The sequence below is a fragment of the Zeugodacus cucurbitae genome, chromosome 6 (genome assembly GCF_028554725.1).
Source record: "Zeugodacus cucurbitae isolate PBARC_wt_2022May chromosome 6, idZeuCucr1.2, whole genome shotgun sequence".
NCBI lineage: Eukaryota > Metazoa > Arthropoda > Insecta > Diptera > Tephritidae > Zeugodacus > Zeugodacus cucurbitae.
The window spans coordinates 6,102,363-6,124,683 of NC_071671.1; the positions used below are offsets into that span (position 1 = coordinate 6,102,363).

Genomic DNA, 22,321 nt, shown 5'->3' on the forward strand with positions numbered 1-22,321 from the left:
TTCCGGTTCATGGAGGTTTGGGTAATCGCTACAACAACAACTTTTTTTAATATTGCTGAAAAAATTAAAAATACGTAGATAAAAGGTCTGGGCGCCTAAAAATATGCAGCAGTTGTTTACTATTTATCCTTTTTAAGTTTAACTTTTAAGGCAGTAGTCTTTTTAGAAGCCGAAAAAGAGTTCTTTTAGCAATTTTTTTTTAAAGGGAAGGAAATGATTGCGGTAAACGGAATTTTAAAACGCTAGTGTACTATATTTAAGGCTTAAAAAACAATATTTATTATTAAAATTTATTAAAATTTTTTTAAAGTTGTAAGTATTTTTCTGGAGCGCCTGGAGTCTGCACTTATAATTCGGTGTCGGAGATGGAGGTCGTGCGATGCATCTAAAACAGTCGAACCACATTTTTTTTTTTATTTTTATGTTTCTTTTCTTTATGAACTAAAAAAAAACCGAGGAAGTTATAAAATTTCAATTTTTTTCGAAGTTTAAAAAAAAAAATCACGTTTTTAAGAAAAAAAATTGACTTTAAGTTGCAAAACAAGTAGTTTAAATAATACTTTTGTCCAACTTTTTTAGTTCAAATAGAAGATAATTTAATACTGAAGCTAGATCACTTTGGTTTCGATCGGACATATACATATTCTTTTTGCTATCGCCGGCACCGTTTTCTAACACTTGTGAAAATGAAAACTCGAGAAAACGCGCTTTATAGGTCTGCCTGAGCATTCGCACCTGCTCGACGCTCGGCCACTAAAACTGCTCTATCTTCGAAAATATGTCGAATTGGCCTTTGGAATTTTAAAGACATATTCTTGGATAGTTTTGGAAGAGATTTAAAACAAAACAAAAAACTCGATTTTTTGAAGCCTGTAAAGCAGTAATTAATGTCAAGGGATAAGTTCTCCGCAGCTGCAGAGAGTCTCACTTAGACAGCTTCGACTGTCCTTTGTGACACAAAAATACTCCCAACAGATCGTCATGGCCCTCATGATTAGACAAAGCGCTTGAACTCTATTATAAGGTTCTTAAGCCGGCTAATGTCGATTCTAGTCACTTTGCTGGGTGTGACGAAGGATTGTTAACCTTAGACTGGCGAATGCTGGATATTGAAGGAGTCTGGCTTGATTCCCAAAGTCAACTTTTAGGCACTGAGATAGAATCGTTTTACTATAAAATTTTATTTTATATGTGGAAACTTATAAGAATATCTTTTGGTTCTCGTATAGCGCTGTAATATCGACAATTCAACGGTTGTTTTGTAAAGTGCCGGGTGAACTGCTTTAACCACCTTCATATTACCGGCTTGAACGAGTATACTAACAACAATAAGTAGTAGAACGAGTAACATGACTGAAATGTTTTCCAATACGAGTACTTAGTGTTCCTGTACCAACGGTGGTGACTAGCAAGTGAATCTAATTTACACTTTAAAAATTATATATTAATTTTTTTAAACTTTTTTTGTATTTTTCATATAATTTAAACGTGCATCCGTTTTCGGCAATATAGTAAACAACAAAAATGCTGAATCTACAACTCCAAATAATTTGTTAAATTCCCAATTGTATTTCACATTTCAAAATTTGCTCGCTCTTAACTAAACGAACGAGCTAAATGTACTCGTTGGAACAACAACATTGACATTTGTTTAACGAGCAACCTGCCATTTGCCGTCTGTTTTTGACTTTTCCTGTCAGTTGATTCAAGTAACGCGATAATAACACATCACTAAAATCTTATTAGTGCGTTGGTGCGGACATTTCTTTTCGTTGTAAAGCAATTTGAATTGAAAAATAAAATATTTAAACGCCATAAAAATATTGCTAATTGTGTAAATTAGTCGCTCAGTGTTACTTAATAAAATTTATACAAGTGTTTACTAGTGAAAAAGTCAAACTAAATTGTTGCATGCGCAACACTTCTTGCTAATCACAAGTACGTACATATAGCAATCAGGTACCGACACACTCGTTCGCCTGTGATGGCGTCCACTAGCAACTAATCGGCATTGAATTATTACAAAAAAAAAATGTGTTATTAATTATTTCAAGAAATTGGCAAAAAACGTATGAGTTTGGTGTTTGTGAAAATACTGTGAAAATTGAATATAATTTGTGAGAAATTATTTTGTCTTGTGCGTTCAGTTATATACACAAATACATACATTTTCCGCTGTGCTGTATAAGTGCAGGAATTTGGCGTCGGTGCCGTTTATGCGGAACGTTGTGCCAAAGCAGACATAAACACAAGGCAACAGATATTATTTGGAAAACAATTGAACAACTGACCAATTGGCAAGCGTAAGTGATTTATGGAATTTATTTAATACTACATGTGTATAGGAATTTATAATTATTTTGTAAGCATGTGGTTGCGTAAAAGATTATTAAAAATAATCAAACTAAAGTGTAAGCGTTTACTTCACTACTAAATAATGTCAACTAGAGCTAATATTTTCGTGATTTTTAAACAAAAATAGCAAAAAGCTAAATCTCAAGCTATAAAATTTGTTTACCTTGATAATTGTTGATAAAAATTACAGAAACACACTTTTTTTGTTGTACTTGTATTTACTTAAATTCCCACAAATACATTTATGTGTGTAACTAGCTACAATAGCAATAAAAACAGCTCGTCCAGCAGCCGTAAACAACAATATTTTTCTCAGTTCATTTGTTATTGCACAGCTTGCTGCTGCTGCCTGGCGCTCTGTGTGTTATTGCACTGTATGTACAATTATAAAGGGTGATTTTTTAAGAGCTTGATAACTTTTAAAAAAAAAAAAACGCATAAAAATCTCATCGGTTCTTTATTTGAAACGTTAGATTGGTTCATGACATTTACTTTTTGAAGATAATTTCATTTAAATGTTGACCGCGGCTGCGTCTTAGGTGGTCCATTCGGAAAGTCCAATTTTGGGCAACTTTTTCGAGCATTTCGGCCGGAATAGCCCGAATTTCTTCGGAAATGTTGTCTTCCAAAGCTGGAATAGTTGCTGGCTTATTTCTGTAGACTTTAGACTTGACGTAGCCCCACAAAAAATAGTCTAAAGGCGTTAAATCGCATGATCTTGGTGGCCAACTTACGGGTCCATTTCTTGAGATGAATTGTTCTCCGAAGTTTTCCCTCAAAATGGCCATAGAATCGCGAGCTGTGTGGCATGTAGCGCCATCTTGTTGAAACCACATGTCAACCAAGTTCAGTTCTTCCATTTTTGGCAACAAAAAGTTTGTTAGCATCGAACGATAGCGATCGCCATTCACCGTAACGTTGCGTCCAACAGCATCTTTGAAAAAATACGGTCCAATGATTCCACCAGCGTACAAACCACACCAAACAGTGCATTTTTCGGGATGCATGGGCAGTTCTTGAACGGCTTCTGGTTGCTCTTCACCCCAAATGCGGCAATTTTGCTTATTTACGTAGCCATTCAACCAGAAATGAGCCTCATCGCTGAACAAAATTTGTCGATAAAAAAGCGCGAAACACATTTCGAACCGAACACTGATTTTGGTAATAAAATTCAATGATTTGCAAGCGTTGCTCGTTAGTAAGTCTATTCATGATGAAATGTCAAAGCATACTGAGCATCTTTCTCTTTGACACCATGTCTGAAATCCCACGTGATCTGTCAAATACTAATGCATGAAAATCCTAACCTCAAAAAAATCACCCGTTACATAAATATGTCTGTTTGTGAAAAACTTGAATATACTTACAGATATAATAAATTGAGTATAAATTATTTGCATCTCCATATGTTCATATTTATATTTGTACTTTGTTATTTTTGCGTTCTTTTTCCTGTGGTTTTGCGCTCGTGTATTATTTTGTTTTGTGTGTGCCTCGTTTCAAGCTAAGATTATTTAATAAAAATATTTTTTAAAAATAAAAATTATAAAAAAATGTTGAATTTTGAAAAGTGATATGCTGAAAAAAATGTTAAATTTTGAAAAGTGCTGATATGGTGAACATTTTGCATAAAATATAAGTGAAAACTGAACTATTTTTTCTTATAAAAATATCTAATTTAGATAAATAGTAAAGTACATTACCTAAGTATCTATAATTTATCTAAAAAACAAGAAAAAGCGTTAACTTCGGCTGTACCGAAGCTAATATACCCTTCACAGGTGCATTTCTTTTAGTAACTATGGGTTTAAGCAAATCTAAAAACGTAAGAAAAAGTTAGTAAAAAAAGAAAACATTTTACTAATTATTTTTAGCCGGGTTGTTTGCTAGAAACATTAAGGTTATATAGTTAACCGATCTGAACAATTTCTTCGGAGATTATATTATTACTTTAAGCAGTAATCCATGTCAAATTTCGTGAAGATACCACGTCAAATGTGAAAATTTTCCATACAAGCCATTGATTCCGATCGTTCAGTTTGTATGGCAGCTATATGATATAGTGAACCGATCTGAACTATTTTTTCGGAGATTAAATTATTTCTATGAGCAATAACTCACACCAAATTTCGTGAAGATATGTAGTAAAATGCGGAAGTTTTCCATACAAGCCATTGATTCCGATCGTTCAGTTTGTATGGCAGCTATATGGTATAGTGGTCCGATATCGGCAGTTCCGACAAATAAGCAGCTTCTTTAAGAGAAAATAACATCTGCAAAATTTCAAAACGATATCTTAAAAACTGAAGGACTAGTTCGTAAATATACAGACAGACTAACAGATAGACGGACATGGCTAAATCGACTCAGTTCAACATACTGATCATTTATATATATACTTTATAGGGCCTCCGACGCTTCCTTCTGGGTGTTACAAACTTCGTGACAAACTTAATATACCCTGTTCAGGGTATAATAACTTAAGTGAATGTGACGATAATCAATCGAGATCAGTTTTTTAAATATAGTGAGTAAATAAACGTGCGATTAAAAATTAAAGTAGAACCGAATACCTAAAATATCAACTTAATCTAACATTTCTTATAACTATACTAAATTATTTATATATATTATGTATTAAATAGAATTGTTAATAAATATTAATTTTAATTTTTCTCTGACGGTTAAAAAGTCCGTGTTTTTCAAAAATGTTTAAAATTTTTTCAAAAATCTTTTTCGCTTAAGGAATAAGTAAGAGTAATTAGTGAGTGCTGCTATTTCCACAAGCCCATTATTTACGTAAAAAATATGCAATAAATTCTTCAATATAATTTCCTTACAATAAACAACAACAATTCAACTAAACTTTATGGATGTTTTGCAGACTCCCGCACCTCATGAAATATACAATATATGTTGCTCTGCGCTTTTATTGCTTTTTAACATGCAGACTTTGTGGGCAACAGCATTTTATCACGATTTATTTATTTACATATGTACACTTAGATACATATCAGCATACATTGTACGAGCATACAAAACGATTTTAGATTTTCTACCGCTACTACAAGTATATTTTTTTGTTACTGTGCGCTGATTAACATGCAAGTTGGATATATTTATTTAAAAGTGTGTATATATGTGTGTATGTTAAATCTTCGCCTCCTTTGTTTTATAATATTTTATTTATATTCTGTGTTTTTTTATTTTTTTTTTGTATTTGTGTTTTTTTTCGTGTTTGTGTTTTTATAATATCCGACTTCAACGCTCTCTCGAACGGATATTGGCCATTGCGCGTAAGGTAAGCGCCAAATACACAAATTTACATATATACATACATATGTATGTTCCATGATTGTGTGTCTGTGTTTCTATGTAAATTAATGTTTTTTGAGCAAGATGTCAACGTACGCCTTGGCTTGTTGATTGACCGGCGTTTTGCCGTTTTTTTGTGTTCAAATATACAACTTCTTTGCTTTTGCTGCTTAGTACACAACTTTCTAAGAATTCCGTTCGATTTCCTTTGGTGTCCATATGCAAATTGTTTTGTTTTATGTTTTGTGTTTTTAACTTAATTTGCATTAACAAATTTTGCAAATTTTTGTGTGATTTCTCATTTCCGATGATTTCTTTGAAGCACAACTTACGAATGCGCGCTTAAAAAGTGAGTGTTATATAATTTATATTATAGTGAGCTTTTAAGCTATTGTGTATTTCTATATAATCACAATGCGTAGCTTTCAATTTTTAAGGCCTGGTTAAATGCATTTTCGAGTCTCGAATGAGTTAATGCGAATTATTTGTATATAGAGGTCATTCTAAGTCGACTTAAACTGTTTCAGTGGGCCTGTTTTTATATTGCCTTAGTTAATTTTTAACACATACTCACTTTCTTTGTATTATTTTCATTTGACCTTATGCACTTATGTACATATTTCAAGTAGAATTTATTTGTATGTTTATTAATAACTTCCCGCCGAAGAATTCTTAATAAATCGTTAATTAAATTAATTCAACAAAAAAGTGTTAGAAAATTGCCGCTAATTGTTTTCAAATGTATACGGAGAGGCCAATGCTTTCAATAAACGTTGTTGAACGACTGTAACAGGCGTTAAAATTTAATTGATAGCAATGGAATTCGTATAAAATTAGTGGTGGTTTAGTTATTTATAGTGATACATTGAATAGTAAGATCTTTCAATTTATTTCCTCATGTTTTCATGATTAATACGACTATGTGAGTTCAATTCCTATAATGGAAATTCTAACCTTAAATCTATTATAATCCTTCGGTTTTCAGTTTCGGATAATTAACCGACTGTTTGGCGATAGGTGGTCCCACATGAACTTAGAAAGTCAGAAAATCTTAATAAAAGTTGCTTTCTCTTTGTTTTTAAGGTTAAAATTTTGAGTTCTGTCAGCTAAAACTGAAAATTTAGTCTCCACTGTGTAGTGTTTTCTAATGCTCCAAGAAACTCCAGTTCAATATTTGCTTAAAAAAGTCTCCGTTTATGTTCAATATATGAAGAGATGAGATGAAAATTATCATCTACTATTTCCTTCGACAGTAAGAGAATATTCCGTTGTATTCTAAAACCCCAAACCCCTTTCTAATTTCATAAATTTTTTTAATATTAAACAAAAATCAATTAAGTATCCAAAAGACCCTGGTACATTTCGTTCTGCTCATAAAATATTCCCTTTCTCTGCGCAATTAGCTCCATCGTACCGAACGTCAAATGTCAAACGCCACTCACTCATTTAAACAATTGCTGCTGCGCGTGAGCTGCTGATTGATCGTCGCTGTGTGTACGCGTATAATATTATATATAAATATAGGTACACATGTATGCATTATTTATGCGCAAATGATGGGCGGATGTGGCTCAGGGACGTTCAAATAGCGCAAATCGATGACGATAATCAAACGACTGTTTACCTTTACCATTTTTAAAAAAAGCTTTTCCGCTACGCTATATTTTCGCCAATCAGTTTTTTTTGTGTTGTTGTTTTATCATTTATTACTGTGCCACATATGGACTCGTGTGTTTTTTGTGCAAGTTTTTTTTTTAATATTTCGCACTTGTTTTTCGAAGGTTGGTAATTGTAGATTATTCTTATTATTTTTTAAAATTATTTTTAATTATATCTATTATATTATTATTATAGTTTGTACAATAATTTTATTTAAAAATACCTAATTTTTTTAATAAAAAATAGTATAAAAGCAAACTTTTTATTAAAAAAAATTTAACAAGCAAAAATATACTGCTTGTTAAATTTTTTTTAATAAAAAGTTTGCTTATATACTATTTTTTTTTTTAAATAAAATATTTTTTAAATTACACATATATATTTTTTTTTAAGTTGTCTATTTTTATAAACATTAATTTTTTCAAATTTAATTTATTTATATTAATTTCTAAACCTTAATTCATCAGAACCTGCGTAAGAAAATGTTTTTTTAATAAGTCTACTTTTTTAATTATATTCATTTATTTTTTATAAAAAGCCTACTTTTATACTATTTTATAAAAAAAAAAATTTAATTATACATATATTTTTTTTATAAAATGTAAATTTTTTTAATTATATTTTTTTTTAATAAAATTTTTATCAAATTCTATTTATTTTTACTAATTTCTTAATATTAGTTCATCACGACTTCCTTAAAAAATATTTATTTTTTAATTTTTTTTTTAATAAAATGTCTCCTTTCTTTATAAAAAAATTCTATTTTTTAATTATTTTTTTAAATAAAATGTCTACTTTTTTATAAAAAAAGTATATCTTTTAATTATATATTTTTTTTAATTTTATTTTTTATATTAAATTGTATACCTTAATTCCACACACACCTCATACTACACTGCGTTGTACTAACCTCTCGCACACCATACAAAACCTAATTAATGCAACTAGTACTTCACACTTGCTTATCCTCAGCACAAAGTGTTGTATTTTTCAGCATTGCAGCTGTCAATTTTGTTTTATGTCATATTATTCAGTAATTCGTGCCAATATCCAAGTGGCATATATTTTCGCGGCGTCAAATTGACACTGATAAGCTCAGGCGCTGGCGCATTCAATATGGTTATTTGTTTTCAATAATGTGACACAGCTAGTCACTATATCTACCTATATACAAATACTATATGTATGTATGTATCTGAGTACAAATGCATATATAAACACTTCAGTCCGTGACTCAATCCGCAGGAAGCAAATATGTCTGTGTATGTTCATAAAATCGTAAATTTTGATCACTTCCTTCCGTTGTTCGGCGCATAAATGACGAGATGTGCCATAAGAATATTTGCAAAATAGTATTTTCTCTATTTTAATGGCCAATCATATTCGCTGGGTATCAAAAGTCATAAAAGATAATTTAATGTTCATATTCATATGTGACAACGCTGACAGCAGCGGAAGGCAGTTTCATAAAGGTGTTTTTGTATGCATTTGCATATTTATTGATTTTTGAATTTTCTGTGCATGCTAGAAAATTTGGCGCTTACTCAAGAGAATTGTGTCTTCTTACTACAATAATAGTTCCCTTGAAGTAATACCATCAAAATATAACAGAAATCAACTTCATATTTAATTATTTAACACAATCTGCAAAATGTACTTGTAAATCGTTTCTATCACTTACAACAACATTCCTCATTCCTCAACTCTTTTGCGATAATTTTTTATTGCAATTGTGTTTTGCTCACTTTGTTGCTCTTTTTGCACGTCGCTGATAGCTTTGGCTATTAGTTTACTATTATTTATTTTGTGTCATTAAACTGACAAGACCTCCAACCATCGCCGCGCTAATACAAATATATTTATTTACTTTTACATACATATATACATACATACTTATATATGTATAGTGTATTGACAATGTACTGGATGGTAAAATTTCTTGTCTGTATTTTGCTTGTGGAAGTACTCTCATTGGATATAACCGTGGTATCTGAGAATGTTTTGAACATTTTACAACTATTTTGGAATTAATCAAACCAAAGATTATATAATATTTACGAATAACTGAGGTCTAAGATAGCTTCTAGATGTCTTCTTATGTCTTTTCTATGTTTCAATAATACTTCCCATGGTAATATCTCTATGTAAATTGACCTCTCCGGCCTTACTAATAGTATTTCCATACTTACATGCCAGATGTCAGTTATTCTTATTGGACTTTGCTTCGTTGTGTGTAGTCTTATAGTGGGGAAATTGTTCTTCTGATAGAAAAATTCGTCCAAAGGTGAAAATGACCTTCATCATTCAAGAATCTATGACATAGATCACTGATGTTTATCGAATTGAGTTTTCAGATCAACTCGGGAACATCGTAGTTTTAGTAAGAGGAAATAATTCTTCGGCTCAAAGGTACTTATATATCTTCCAAGTCACGGACAACATCAACTCGACGACTACATATCGGAAGAATAAACTTATAGCTCGGTACAAAAGTATATACATACATCAAAAGTAGGGTTTCTCTTCCGAGGCTCTGTGTGGTCTTTCATTTTGTAGGTTTTTCTTAATTGGTGGATCCTAAACCCTACGCATAACCGCAGAAGCGGGCTTCGCCTTATCACTTTAGCTCGCCTTCAAACGGATGTCTGTTGGCTACCCAGTAGATACTTGGTCTAAAACATATGCAAAATAATCATTCCTGGCCACTCCCAAGTGAATGGCAATCAGAAACTTTCCTCACTTGCATGAACTTCTACATATGACCCCATCCCCTGTTCGATGCAGTACCCGCTGGAGGAAGCCGCGGAAGAGAACGACCTCCATTCCGATGGAAGGACCAAGTGGAAAGTGGCCTGTCTTAACTTGGTGTTTCCAGTGGGCGCCAAAAAGCAAAAAAGAGGAACGAGTGGCGCACTCTGTATACGGCTATAATCGCTTAAAGCAGTTCCTATGCCAAATATATATATATATATATGTATATACTTACATACATATCTTCCAAGTCTGGATGGTGAAAGGAACTCTTGTAATAGCTCTATTCTCAGACAATCAGGTCTATGAACTCGAAATCGAATCAACGCCACGACCACGTTTCGGAATGATAAAATAATATTTCAACCTAACAGTATATATCTTCCAAGTCTGGAGGCCCGAACACTGCTAAAATCACCATTTAGACGACAATCAGAGTTGAATTATCGGATCAACTCGACGACAACATTTCGAAGTAATAAAATGATGCTTCGGCTCGAAAGTATACGCATATATTCGGAGTCAAGAGGCTCGAATAATAGTTGAAACTCGGTTCCCGCGACAATATGGTCTATTGAACCCGGAACAGCCACGTATTTTCTCCAGGAAAGGACTGTCAATTCGAAGACTTTCTTAATTAATATTGTAAAAAAAAGAGAATTCAAACGAATCCATTCATATGGACCAAAAGTTTCAACTTATTTAAGACTGTTTTAGTCTACAGAACACATAGTAGAAACAGAAAGTGGTATGACAGGCTTCTCTCGTATGCGACCTTCAACACCAATTGTCTCTATAGTATAATAACAACAGTGGAACTCCAACAGACCACACTACCAGCTGGGTGTAATTTATGGATCCAACTGCAATGTTCTTGTTCTTGGTATTGGCGTGATAAAGCGTTTGTTTGTTGCTGCTTTGTCAACACTGATATATGATTTCGTTATGACTCATACCGCTGTCATATCATGCTACAGCGAGGCGGGTATGTTGTCCGCCATGAAGAGTTCACAATGCGAAGAAGATACTATGCCATGTATGCATTATGTGGACATAAGAATGTCAGAATGTCTTTGAACGATGACCGAGACCGATGTTGCTTGTTGTGTGTATTATGTATGTCTCCATAAAATGCTGGCTATTTATGATATTAATAAATATTTGTCGGCGGCTACAAGTGTTGATGCGGCCTGTGTTGAGCTAGAGGTCCCCCCATAACTTAGTTATAATGTGCTATGCTATGTTTAGGCGAAATTACGTGGGCGTGTGTTTAGAGCGTGTGAGTGAATGCTTCGATTATGAAATAATACCTGGAAAAAAGTTATTGATTTTTCGATTTCCAAGAAATTTTTTGTTGTTGCTGAAGTAGGAAAATAGTTATGCACTTTTTGTTGTTGTGAATTAATTTTTTGCCTAATATATAAATTTTTATTGCATGGCAATTATACAAAAATTACAAAAATTTAATTGTAAAGCAATTATTAGCTGATTCAATTGTTTTTTTTTGCTAAATTTTACAATAAAAGTTACATGGAGCAGTAATTACAAGTTTACGATTGCTAAACTTCCTGCGAAATTCTTTTTTTAAATGCACTAAAAACATATACATACATATATACGTACATCCATATGTATGTGATGAACTTTTAACGCGTCACTTTGTAATGAGTTTTGCAGAAACGTGATGAGCGAATCGTGCATTGACTCACCAACAAGTCGATATTTTTAAAATATTTGTAGTTGAACTGCTATGCAAAGTAATCGGTTGAATAAAGATTTTTTTACTTTTTTGTTATTTGCTTAATATGATTAAGCTCGACGCTCAATGTGTCAGAAGGTAATATGCATATGTATATTACACAAAAAGCTTCGAGGGAAGCCCTTACCAATTCGTCATTACAATTCTGATTAATTAGTGTCATCATGTACTGTGCGTAGTAAATTATACTTTGTTAGTGAGCTTAGCGCTTGTGACACCTGTTTGAGCGTTTTATTTTTAACCTAAATTTTCAGCATGAAAGTATTTCCGTTCAAGGCAACCATTTCCGATGATTAAAAATGAGTTAGCTGAAAAATCAATGAATTTATATATGGACGGAATTAAATGTTTAGTATCGAAATCGAACGCTCTACTCCCCGCTGACCTGGTTTTTAAAACCAAAAAAAATCAATTAAAGCAAATAAAATTTGAGAAACATTGAAAACGGTGAGCTTTCTGAGCTTTTAAAGCTTTCTACAATTTAATTGTTGTTGTAAATTTTTGTTATAAAATAATAAATTTAATTAGTTAGTGGATCTGAACTTAGAAAAATCTAAATTTCTTGAACTTAAAACTATATTTTGTCATTATGTATTAAATTATATTTCATAAAATTCTCTTAAAAGTATTTTTTATTGAACCAAAACTTCCATAAGCTCCAAAGCTCATTTCTCACACTTCTTTACCACACTATCAATCGCACTTATCAAACTGACCTCGTACTTTGACACACACAACACCAACCATTTAATTGAGAGCGATTACGCAGAGCTACACACATACATAAAGCACGATGCATCATTCTATCGACGCTTTGTTGTTGCATATGGCATAAAAGTTACTACATAAAAAAAAATAAATAAACCTAATAATAATAAGCATACAGTAGCCTATAAGTATGTAAATAAGTGCTTGAGTGATGACACCGCATTGTGCCCCCACCCAAAAAAACAGAAAATAGAAAATATAAAATGCTTGTTGTTGTTTTCTTTTAATCATTGCATGAGTGTTGCTCAATGACCGCGCCGCCGGCACAAATGATAACAAAAACAATAATGTGGACTTCAATTAAAGTGGAAAAAATGTATGTGGAGAAGAGTATAATACATATTTATATCTATGTAGAAGCCTTATATACATATATGTTGGCACTTTCTTTTTGTTTAAAATTATTATTTTATGGTTATATAAGTAAAATTGTTACTTGATTAAATTTGTTCGAACCAAGCTGTGTGATAATGATGTATTGATTAATTGAAAAAGAAATATATATTCCTTTATTTTCGTTGATTGAAATATCAGGGAATTCCAAACGGATTTCAAAAATTATATACCGAGTTTTTTCCGGGAGTTAGTCTCCCTTTGTACTTGAAGATTAATAGAATCCAGCTAGAAAGTGACCATTTTACATTTAGCCCATCAACAATGGTTGATTTCGATTAAAATTGCTCTGTCAGTATATTCAATTAGTGAAGAAAGTAAAGAAACCCCTTCAACTTCGATCTCTTCTGGAAGAGGCTCACATATATTTTGAGTGTAGACGGTATTCATGTTCTTAGCGGAGTCGATTACTCTTCGGGTAGCGGAAATGGAATCATTGAATTTCTTTCTAGAAGCCTTCCAAAGGTTTGGTGAGAGTTATAAGAGAAATTTCGGTAAAACAATACTGTAACGATGTACCAGCCTTCATATTCGCCAGACATGTCCCCGAGTGATTTTTTCCTATTTCCAAAATAAAGAGAACCTTAAACAGCCATCGTTTTACAAGCAGAATACGAGAAATCGCTGAAAGTGCCAAAGGCTATCCCAGAAATCGAGTTCGAAAACTATTTCGATGATTAGAAGAAGCGCCTGCAGATATGCATAATATCAAATGTGGACTATTCTAAAGACGAAAACCTTACTGTAGATGGATGAATAAATATTTTATCAAAAATCGAAAATTCCCGTTATTTTTTGAACGCACCTCGTAAAGCTTTAGAAGCCTATACTTCCGATCTGCTTTTATATGAGTCAATACATACATCCATATATTTTGCATTTACTTTATGCATACATATACAGTTGGGGATTCCAAGTAAATTCCAAAGAGTCTACTACACAGCTCGACTCAATGTTGATGAGTAATTGCCACAGGCACAGTGTAAAATTAAAAATTTAAATCCTCAACCTTCTGCTGCTGCTGTAATTAACGCGAAAGTCCTTTATTTTCTACTTTTGCTTTTTAACGTTGTTGTTTTTTTGCATTATTCCGAGAGTTGAGGCCGACTATGCAGTAACGCCTATTCAACACATTTAGCTTTTGTACGGCTGGGGTCTTTTGTTGCCATCATTGTCTACATAATGTTCCGTGTTTGTTGTTCCGGCCTACAATTGGGGGGTACACTTCAACAACTTGGACCATTGTTGAGCGCTTTTGTAATGGCAAATAAACATACCCATATGGAAGGACATAAGTATGAGTTTATGTATTCATTTATTCTCAATTAATTAATTGATTACACAGTAATTAATGTAAAAAATGTTTAAATAACACTGTTTGTTCTTTATCTATCCAATCCTTTACCTTTGCTTTGCTGGATTTGGTTACATTCGTACACGCATTCATGTGACGCACTTCCACCTCTGATTGTCCGTCCATTTGTTTGCTAATGTCGGCTCGAATTTCCAACTGACGCTCCGCCGACCAACCATAACAAACATAATAGCTATCTGTTTCCCGCAACCGCCCTTTAACAGTGCTCATTTTACATTCTACGCTCTTTAAACTCATCCAAAACACACCCTTTCGCTGAAATACTCTGCCAGTGGAAGTGATTATACAGTAAATTATTATTCCGCGCGGATATTATTTTCCGAGTATTGTGCAGAATTTACTAACATTGATGCCAACTGAATTTTGCTGTAGAAATTACCATATAGTAATGAAAATATATATAAAATACTGCTGAAAAAATAGTCTAATTAGTATTTAAAGCGGAAAATTGTTGTCAATATACATTATATAGTTAATGAATGTGTAAATATGTGTATTACATTTAAAATAACTGACTCAATTGCGACTGATTTCCTTTTGGAAATAAATGGCACGTGTCTGATTACCCAGTGATTCGTTCACAATAAGTAATTTACCGTTATTATTACCTAAATAGTATTGTCATAAAATTAATATGCAGATGAAAGAGGGATACTAGCGATCTGAAGCTAAATATATTTAGATTTTGGACCTTTTATACATTTAACTCTGAAGACCCCTACTAGTATCTGCCAAAAGAAGAATAATAACAATGAAGTATATCTAGCAAATTTGAACTTAATCGTTTTACGAACAAAATTGTTACTTCGTCTCAGAACACTTACTGAAACAGTGAAACTATATTTTGTCCAACCAGATAACCCATGAACCCTCTTTCGATTACTTAATTAGTCATAATTCATAGCGAAAACGGTCAACTAATTTCAATTTGAGGGTCGCGTGAGTTACCATCTCAACTCCCTTTGAGATGATACCACTACGGATCGGTGCAGGAGTTGCCAACTCAACATCTTCTGAGATGATGCCACAACGAATCGGTACAGGAGTTACCAACTCAACTTCATTTTGAGTTGATGCCACAGAAAAGCCACAACGAATGACGCGTCTCAAGTAAAACGGGAACTACCGTTACAGAAGATAAATAAGCCTAGCGAGAGTGACGCGGCAGCGGCGACCAATTCAGTTGATTTTTGAATGCCAGATAGGACAGTGGTCGAACCTATCGTTAACTCATGCTTAAAAGATACATATAAGAAGAGTCCGCAGCTTCTAATTCCAGCCAGCTTTAGATTAGACCCGACGTTTTATAAAACGTCTATTAGTACAACAATCTTTTGAAGAGATCACTTTAGCCCAAAAAAAACGACAGGTGACGTCACTGAGATATCCAAAAATGCGTTTTGAGAACCAAAACCACTCTCGAGCTGTCTTCTTGATCTTTTAGATGCTTCTTACATCTAAGGCATTGATGGACTTGATCTAAAGATACGTCAATTGGGAATACCTAGCGATATCAGGTCGCTCACCACCTGGTCTTTCCAACGGAGTAAGGTCTTCCTTTTCTGCGGCCTCACCAGTGGGTACTGCATCGAATACTTTCAAAGGTATAGTGCTTTCGTCCATTTAAACAACATGTCCTAACCAGTGTAGTCTTTTAATTCGCTGAACTATGTACATATGTCAATCTCGTCGCATAACTCGTACAGCTCATCGTTTCAACGTCTGCGGTATTCTATACTCAAAGGACCATAAATCTTCGGCAAAATCTTTTTCTCTCGAAGACTCTTAGTGCCGGCTTATCGAATGACAACATTGTTCGACTTCTAGAGGTTGGTTTTGGTTCGAGAGTTTAGTTCGGTTCGAGAAAGGAGCTTACTTTTCAATTGCCTCACAGTCAGTCGATGCTGAAGGATACAGTATAGTATTTCAGTATTTCAAGATCTCAGCTTTTATTGAAGTCCCGATTGTTCTTCGAACCACTGACAGCTGTCATGCTTTTATCACAAAACATTCTTTCGACCGTTTCCTCCTTTTTTATCATCGCCTATAAACCTCACTATTTGCATAATCCATTTTCTTTAATTAACTGTTAATTGCCAACATTCTCACATCTCTCTCTCTCTCTTTACAGTTTCCAGCTTCGAAACGACTACAATTGAGAATAGCGAAAAAAATTTCGCGTAAATGCACCAAATAAATGTAAATTTCTGCCATAAAATCAACTGAATATTACAAATACACGAAGGAGTCAGTATTATCTACAGACAAACGACAGAAAAATGCCACGAAATGGCTGTGAGACGAATGGAGGCGTTACCAGCGACGGTTGCGCTTATCCCGATGAGCTGATCATGGACCAAGGAGTCTCGTTCAATGTGCGGGTGAGTAACAAATTACACGATGTACATATTCCATACATATTCCGCTTTTTGGCTGTTGGCTTGGCACTCGTGGCACGGCGGCTTCCTGTCGCCATCGAGTTGAGCGCATAATCACAACAGTCAACAGCCAGCGCGTCATCCTGTCGACGACAAGTAACCTTTTGATGGTTGAACATGGATTGCAACGCATTGCAGCGGCATTTGCTTTATGCATTTCCTGCTTCCTTTTGAACTCGTTGCATTGTTTACACGGGAGTTCAATGCACGTTGCTTGCCATCATCATTATTGAATGTGGTGGAGAATATGCTGGGCTGAGGATGCTGACTTGTACTTCCCAGCTGCAGACATTCTTTTTTTCATATTTTCAAGAGTCACTTCCTTCTTTCGCAGTAGCGCATTTGTTGCCTTACTTCCGCCGCTTCCGCATGGCGTCTTCTTAACTCACAGGCTTACTACTTTACAGCTGCTACGAAGCATTCTTCTAAGTTCTTTTATTTTTATTTTTTGTTTTTGCTATTGGCATCTACCAGTGCCAATGCCAATGTCGTCGTAACTCATTCATTTCCTACACTTGCCCCTCACCGCTGCTCTTTCATTCATTCACATTCATTCAGCTTTGCGCTAAGTGCTTACCTACCTACCCTTACCCTGCTCGGCAGTGCTATTTCTTCACTTTTCATTTAATTTCATTTTATGCGCGTAGTAAAATCTCTTTTGTTTTCATTGCGTTGCATTTTCGACGCGTACTTGTTGCCCACCTGCTACTCAAGCTCTAATTCATGCCAACAGACATACATTTGGTGTGTTCAAAAAATTACGGGAATTTTCATTTTTTTTGGAAAATATATTTATTCATTCGTGTTGTCGTCTTCAAAATAGTCTTGATTCGATATTAATCACTTATGCCAGCGCTTCTTCCGAAACGTCCAAACACTTCTAAACTCTATTTTCGGGATAGACTTTAGATCTTTCGTATGCTTGAAAAACTACGACCCTCCAAGCTTCTCTTTATTTTTGAGAATAGAAAAAAAATAATAAAAAATTAATTTTGAATTTTTGGAAAATTTAGAAACTTAAAAATTCCCGTTACTTTTTGAACACACCTCATATATATTCCACGGCGAGCAAATGCGTTTGCTTTCGCTGCACCACCTCACTGCCTTGCCACCTGGTTTTATACGCTTCTTCTATTTATCTTATTCTATATATATATTTATACTCAGCGTGCTAACCGCAATCCACTTGCAGTAGGCTTCACTTTTTCACTATATTCATTTCATTTCATTTTTTTTTTACTTTTGTCTTTCACAGTACACCGGCTGCGTGGAGGTGAAAACTTCAATGAAATTGCTGAACTTCGAAACGAGAACCAAAGTTGCGCGGTAAGTACGCACTTACAAGTTTTTTGGAGCACATGTAAAGAGCGGCTGCAACAACGGGCAGCCATAGAAATTTGTGGTTAGTGGGTGGAGGTTTGCATGTTTGACTTAAAGTATCAGTAGAGTTTTAGTGGGCAAGGATTTGTATTTTATGGTCGCTGCACTTGACGAGCTAAGCGAGTGGGGTATTACTGTATAATTCCGGAGGGTCCGGCGGTGTTGTAAGACGATATGACAAGGCGCATATTTCCGACGAAAGCGGATATTACATAAAAGAAAAGGGAAATTGAGTTGGATAAGAAGATTTTCGAACTATTTTGTGTACGCTTTGAGCTGGCGTGGTGTGAAGAATCGGGAATTGATAACAAAGTATTTTCATTCAAAAGTCCAGAAGTAGTAAATAAAATTGTATGACTAAATATTTCCCTCAGTTCAAAAGATATAAAAAAGAGTATATAGGAAAATAAGGAAAAATCTCTTGATTCGATTCGAACAGTCTTAGAGTCGTTGATTCAATGGTTGTAAACGCTGACTAAAGGCCTTTTGGTTGTATTTTTGGAAATCTCCTTGAAAAATCCTGGATATAATGGACATGACCTCAAATTCGAGGAGGAGCTCTTAGAATAGAATACAATCATTTTTGGTGTATGTACTGTCTACGGTCTATTGTGCCCTCCCAATATTTACATCAATTCCATTAGTCCCAGCACTCTGATAAATACTGGAATAGTGTCAGTAGTAAGGGAGTGGATGCGCTCCTAACATTGGATTACTAAGACCCAATATTCTGCTCCTGCTCCTGTGAAGCGCTACACATTCTAACAAGAGGTCTAGGGGAGTTTAATCCTCAATGACACGGAAGTGTCAGTTTTCAAATGACACTATAGCCAGATTGTGTAGGACTTCCTGAATTTACAGTGATCTGTATAAACTCACACCAGTAATCATACTTCTTGGGAGAATCTTGAATATCTTGGCTTGGTTTGTCTTGGCGTAATCCCGCTGTCCGCCGCCAGTACCCTTCTCTATCTGTCTTTTCCTCGGTCCGGGGGTGATTGTGTGGAGTCCCACTGCTAAAAAGGGTTCTGAGCCCAGTAGTTTCCTTGCCGTTTCCGATCGGACTAGTTCATCGGCAAGCTCGTTTGCTGTCATCCCTTTGTGTCCCAGCACCCAAATTCGTTGTACTCTGTTGTACATTGCTATATTGTTAAGGAGCTCTCAAAAGTATGCTGCTTTTAAGTTAATACCATTATGAATTATGAGGGTTTAAACCGAGATCTCCTTCGAATTTCAAACTCTGTGAGCTTATATATGTTAATAGTTTACATTTTTTAGAAATGATACCGGTTCACTGTCCCGACCGGTTCAAAATCCGGGTCCGTTTTGAGTAGGTCCTATCCGGATATCGTTGATGCAGAGTGGGATGGTCAACTCGCATATGACATATGCTCTGAACACCTCTTGTTGAATTTTTAGCTTATTGAGAGACAGTATCCATTGACTAATGCCATTTCGGTCGAGGAAGTCTTTTATAATTTCTCTGGGGAGGATTAAGACTTTTTAAGTGTTAAGACCTCGGTACGAACTCAAGTCATTCCGATTTTAGAGATCAAAGCCGGTATGGACCATGAAAAGCTTTCGGTCAACCGTATCCTTAAGACGCTATTAAGTAATTCTTTACAATACCTTAAAATAAACCTCGGAGAATCGCTCGAAATTTTAGATTTAACTCATACTAAATAGTGGAAGTTCAAATAATTTTTGCTTTCAAACCCTCCTCAGCGAATGCATCAATCGTGTCTGTGAAGCGGCTGGGCTCAAATCCGCGGGCAAGCGGCGTGTGGACAAGAAGATACTGCACTACATCTCCGATCGGCCGCACATGCAGAATGCCGGCACGAATGTCATCATCAATGTGTCGAGTCGTGCGTTGGATTTGGTGAACGCCGAGACGGGTCAACGCATAGCCAGTCACAATATGCCACACATATCATTTGCATCCGGCGGTGATTCGGTAAGGCAAGCATTAGCATAGCATAGCATACTTACTATTTACGCGCTTAATATGAGCACATATTGTTGTTGTTGTAATGTTTTCTTGTTGTTACTATTTCTTTTGTTTTCCATTGCACAGGACACTTTGGACTTTCTGGCTTATATCGCCAAGAATGAGGACGAGTGGCGCGCTTGCTACGTGCTCGAGTGCATCGGCGGACAGAGTGAAGACTTAATATTGACAATCGGCAAAGCGTTTATGCTGCGCTTTAATGCAATCAAACACTTGAAGTGAGTATAAAGTATATATTGATATTGTAGTAGATGTGCTTCAATAAACACTCCTTTTGTTTAACATGCAGAACTCAAGCGGTTTTGAATCTCAACACACCGGCGGAGAACACTAAAGACTACTACAATGATTTGCCCGACAAATTGCCGCCGGATTTGTTGAGCGAGAATGAACTGCCACCGGAATTACAAAAACAATTGCTGCTGCAACAACAACAACTACAGCAACAACAAACACACTTACCTCAACACAAAGTCGGCCAGTTGAATTTGAAGAAACCACGCGATCGCCTAAGCAGTAATCTCATCGACTTGAATAGTCCACCGCCAGATCAGACGACCACCAAAATGAATCTCAGCAATTTCGATCCAATGGCCGATGCTGAGGGCGCTTGTGCGTTGCCGCAAGCACCCGTGCGTGATGTCTTCGATATGCGTGAGTTAACCGCTTACACCCAACTGTACTTTAACTCAATATTCACATCTATTTCCACACACATAGAACCCTTTTCACTCACCGCCGAAGTGCAACGCTCACAACTCAATACCGAACTGTGGTTCCATGTGGGCATCAGCCGGCAAATTGCCGAGGGTATGCTTAAAAATGATGGCGATTTTCTGGTACGCGAATCGCAAGGTAAACATGGCCAGTATGTGCTTACCGGTTTGGAGGTGAAGACACCCAAACATCTGCTGCTGATCGATCCTGAAGGTGTTGTGCGCACAAAGGATCGCATTTTCGATAGCATCAGTCATTTGATAAACTATCATTGGGCTAATGCTTTGCCGATTATATCCGAAGATTCCGAATTAGTATTACGCAATCCTGTGTTGCGACAAACTGCTGCACAACAACAACAACAAACCGCTATTGCCGCACATCATCATCATCACGCGCAGCAGCAGCAGCAGCAACAACAGCATGCTCACCATGCACGTCCCGTGGTGAATTCTTGATGATGAGCAGCCCACACGTGAGCCCGTGTAAAATATTGAGATTTTCTATTAAAGTAGCTTATAGTAGTTAATAAGTAATTAGTTTTAAGTTGCATGCAACATGTACGAAACGCGGAAAAAAGTGTCTGTATCCAGTATGTATTTTGTATGTGTAAGTCAGTAGTATTGGCATAATATTTGAAATTTTTTGAAAATTATTTTTTTAATGTTTTGTTTAATTGCTTTTAGTTTTTTGTTTATTTTTGCTTTTTCAAACATTTTAAGTTACATAATTTGATTTTATTATCTATTTTATTTCATTTAAAAATATAAATTTATATTTTTTTATTTTCAATTTGTAGTTGATTTTATTGTAATAAATTCTGTGTATTTATATTAATGTATATTTTGAGTTCTTTTATTTTTCACTTATATTTTTCTTTTTTTTTTTTGTTTTGAAATAATATAATAAACGGACGGCAGATTCAGCAAAATATTCTTGACAGTTGCTAACGCAGTATACGAGGTGTGTTCAAAAATTGACGGGAATTTTAAAATTTCCAAATGTCCTTCAGTGCAATTGCAAATTTTTTTACCAAATTTATTTATATCTTGCTATTTTTTTTTATCAAAACATACATATCCCGCTTTAAAGCTCAAACACAGCGGTACTGACACAATTCTGAGCATAAAAGATTAAAATAATTGAAATATTTATTTATATACACATATTTTTAAGCCTAGCTGTATGTAGACTAACATAATTTAATATAAATATATTTACATAGAAACTGCATATTCAAATAAGTATGTATGACAGATTTTTTTTTATAAAAATGCATTGCGAAGGCTACAGGAATTCATAGTTTATAAAATCTAGACGTATAGACCATATATAATAACACTGATTCATTCTTCTTAACAATTTTATACATAAAAAATATATATACACCTACTTACAAG

At 34.7% G+C, this 22,321-nt stretch overlaps 1 protein-coding gene across 2 annotated transcripts; it reads left to right on the forward strand.

Moving 5' to 3' along the window:
• The first annotated feature begins 1,693 nt into the window (after positions 1–1,693).
• LOC105210261 (SHC-transforming protein 1) lies at positions 1,694–22,187 on the forward strand. 2 transcript variants are annotated; one of them, XM_011181083.3, is made up of 7 exons: positions 1,694–2,303; positions 16,507–16,756; positions 18,069–18,139; positions 19,919–20,150; positions 20,271–20,422; positions 20,494–20,858; positions 20,925–22,187. In XM_011181083.3, exons 2-7 carry the CDS (start codon positions 16,655–16,657, stop codon positions 21,377–21,379), a joined length of 1,377 nt encoding a protein of 458 aa, XP_011179385.2. In that variant the 5' UTR covers positions 1,694–2,303; positions 16,507–16,654; the 3' UTR covers positions 21,380–22,187. The 2 variants fall into 2 exon arrangements, with proteins under 2 accessions (XP_011179385.2, XP_028894960.2); XM_029039127.2 differs by having other exon boundaries at positions 2,287–2,303; positions 16,514–16,756.
• The last annotated feature ends 134 nt before the right edge of the window (positions 22,188–22,321 follow it).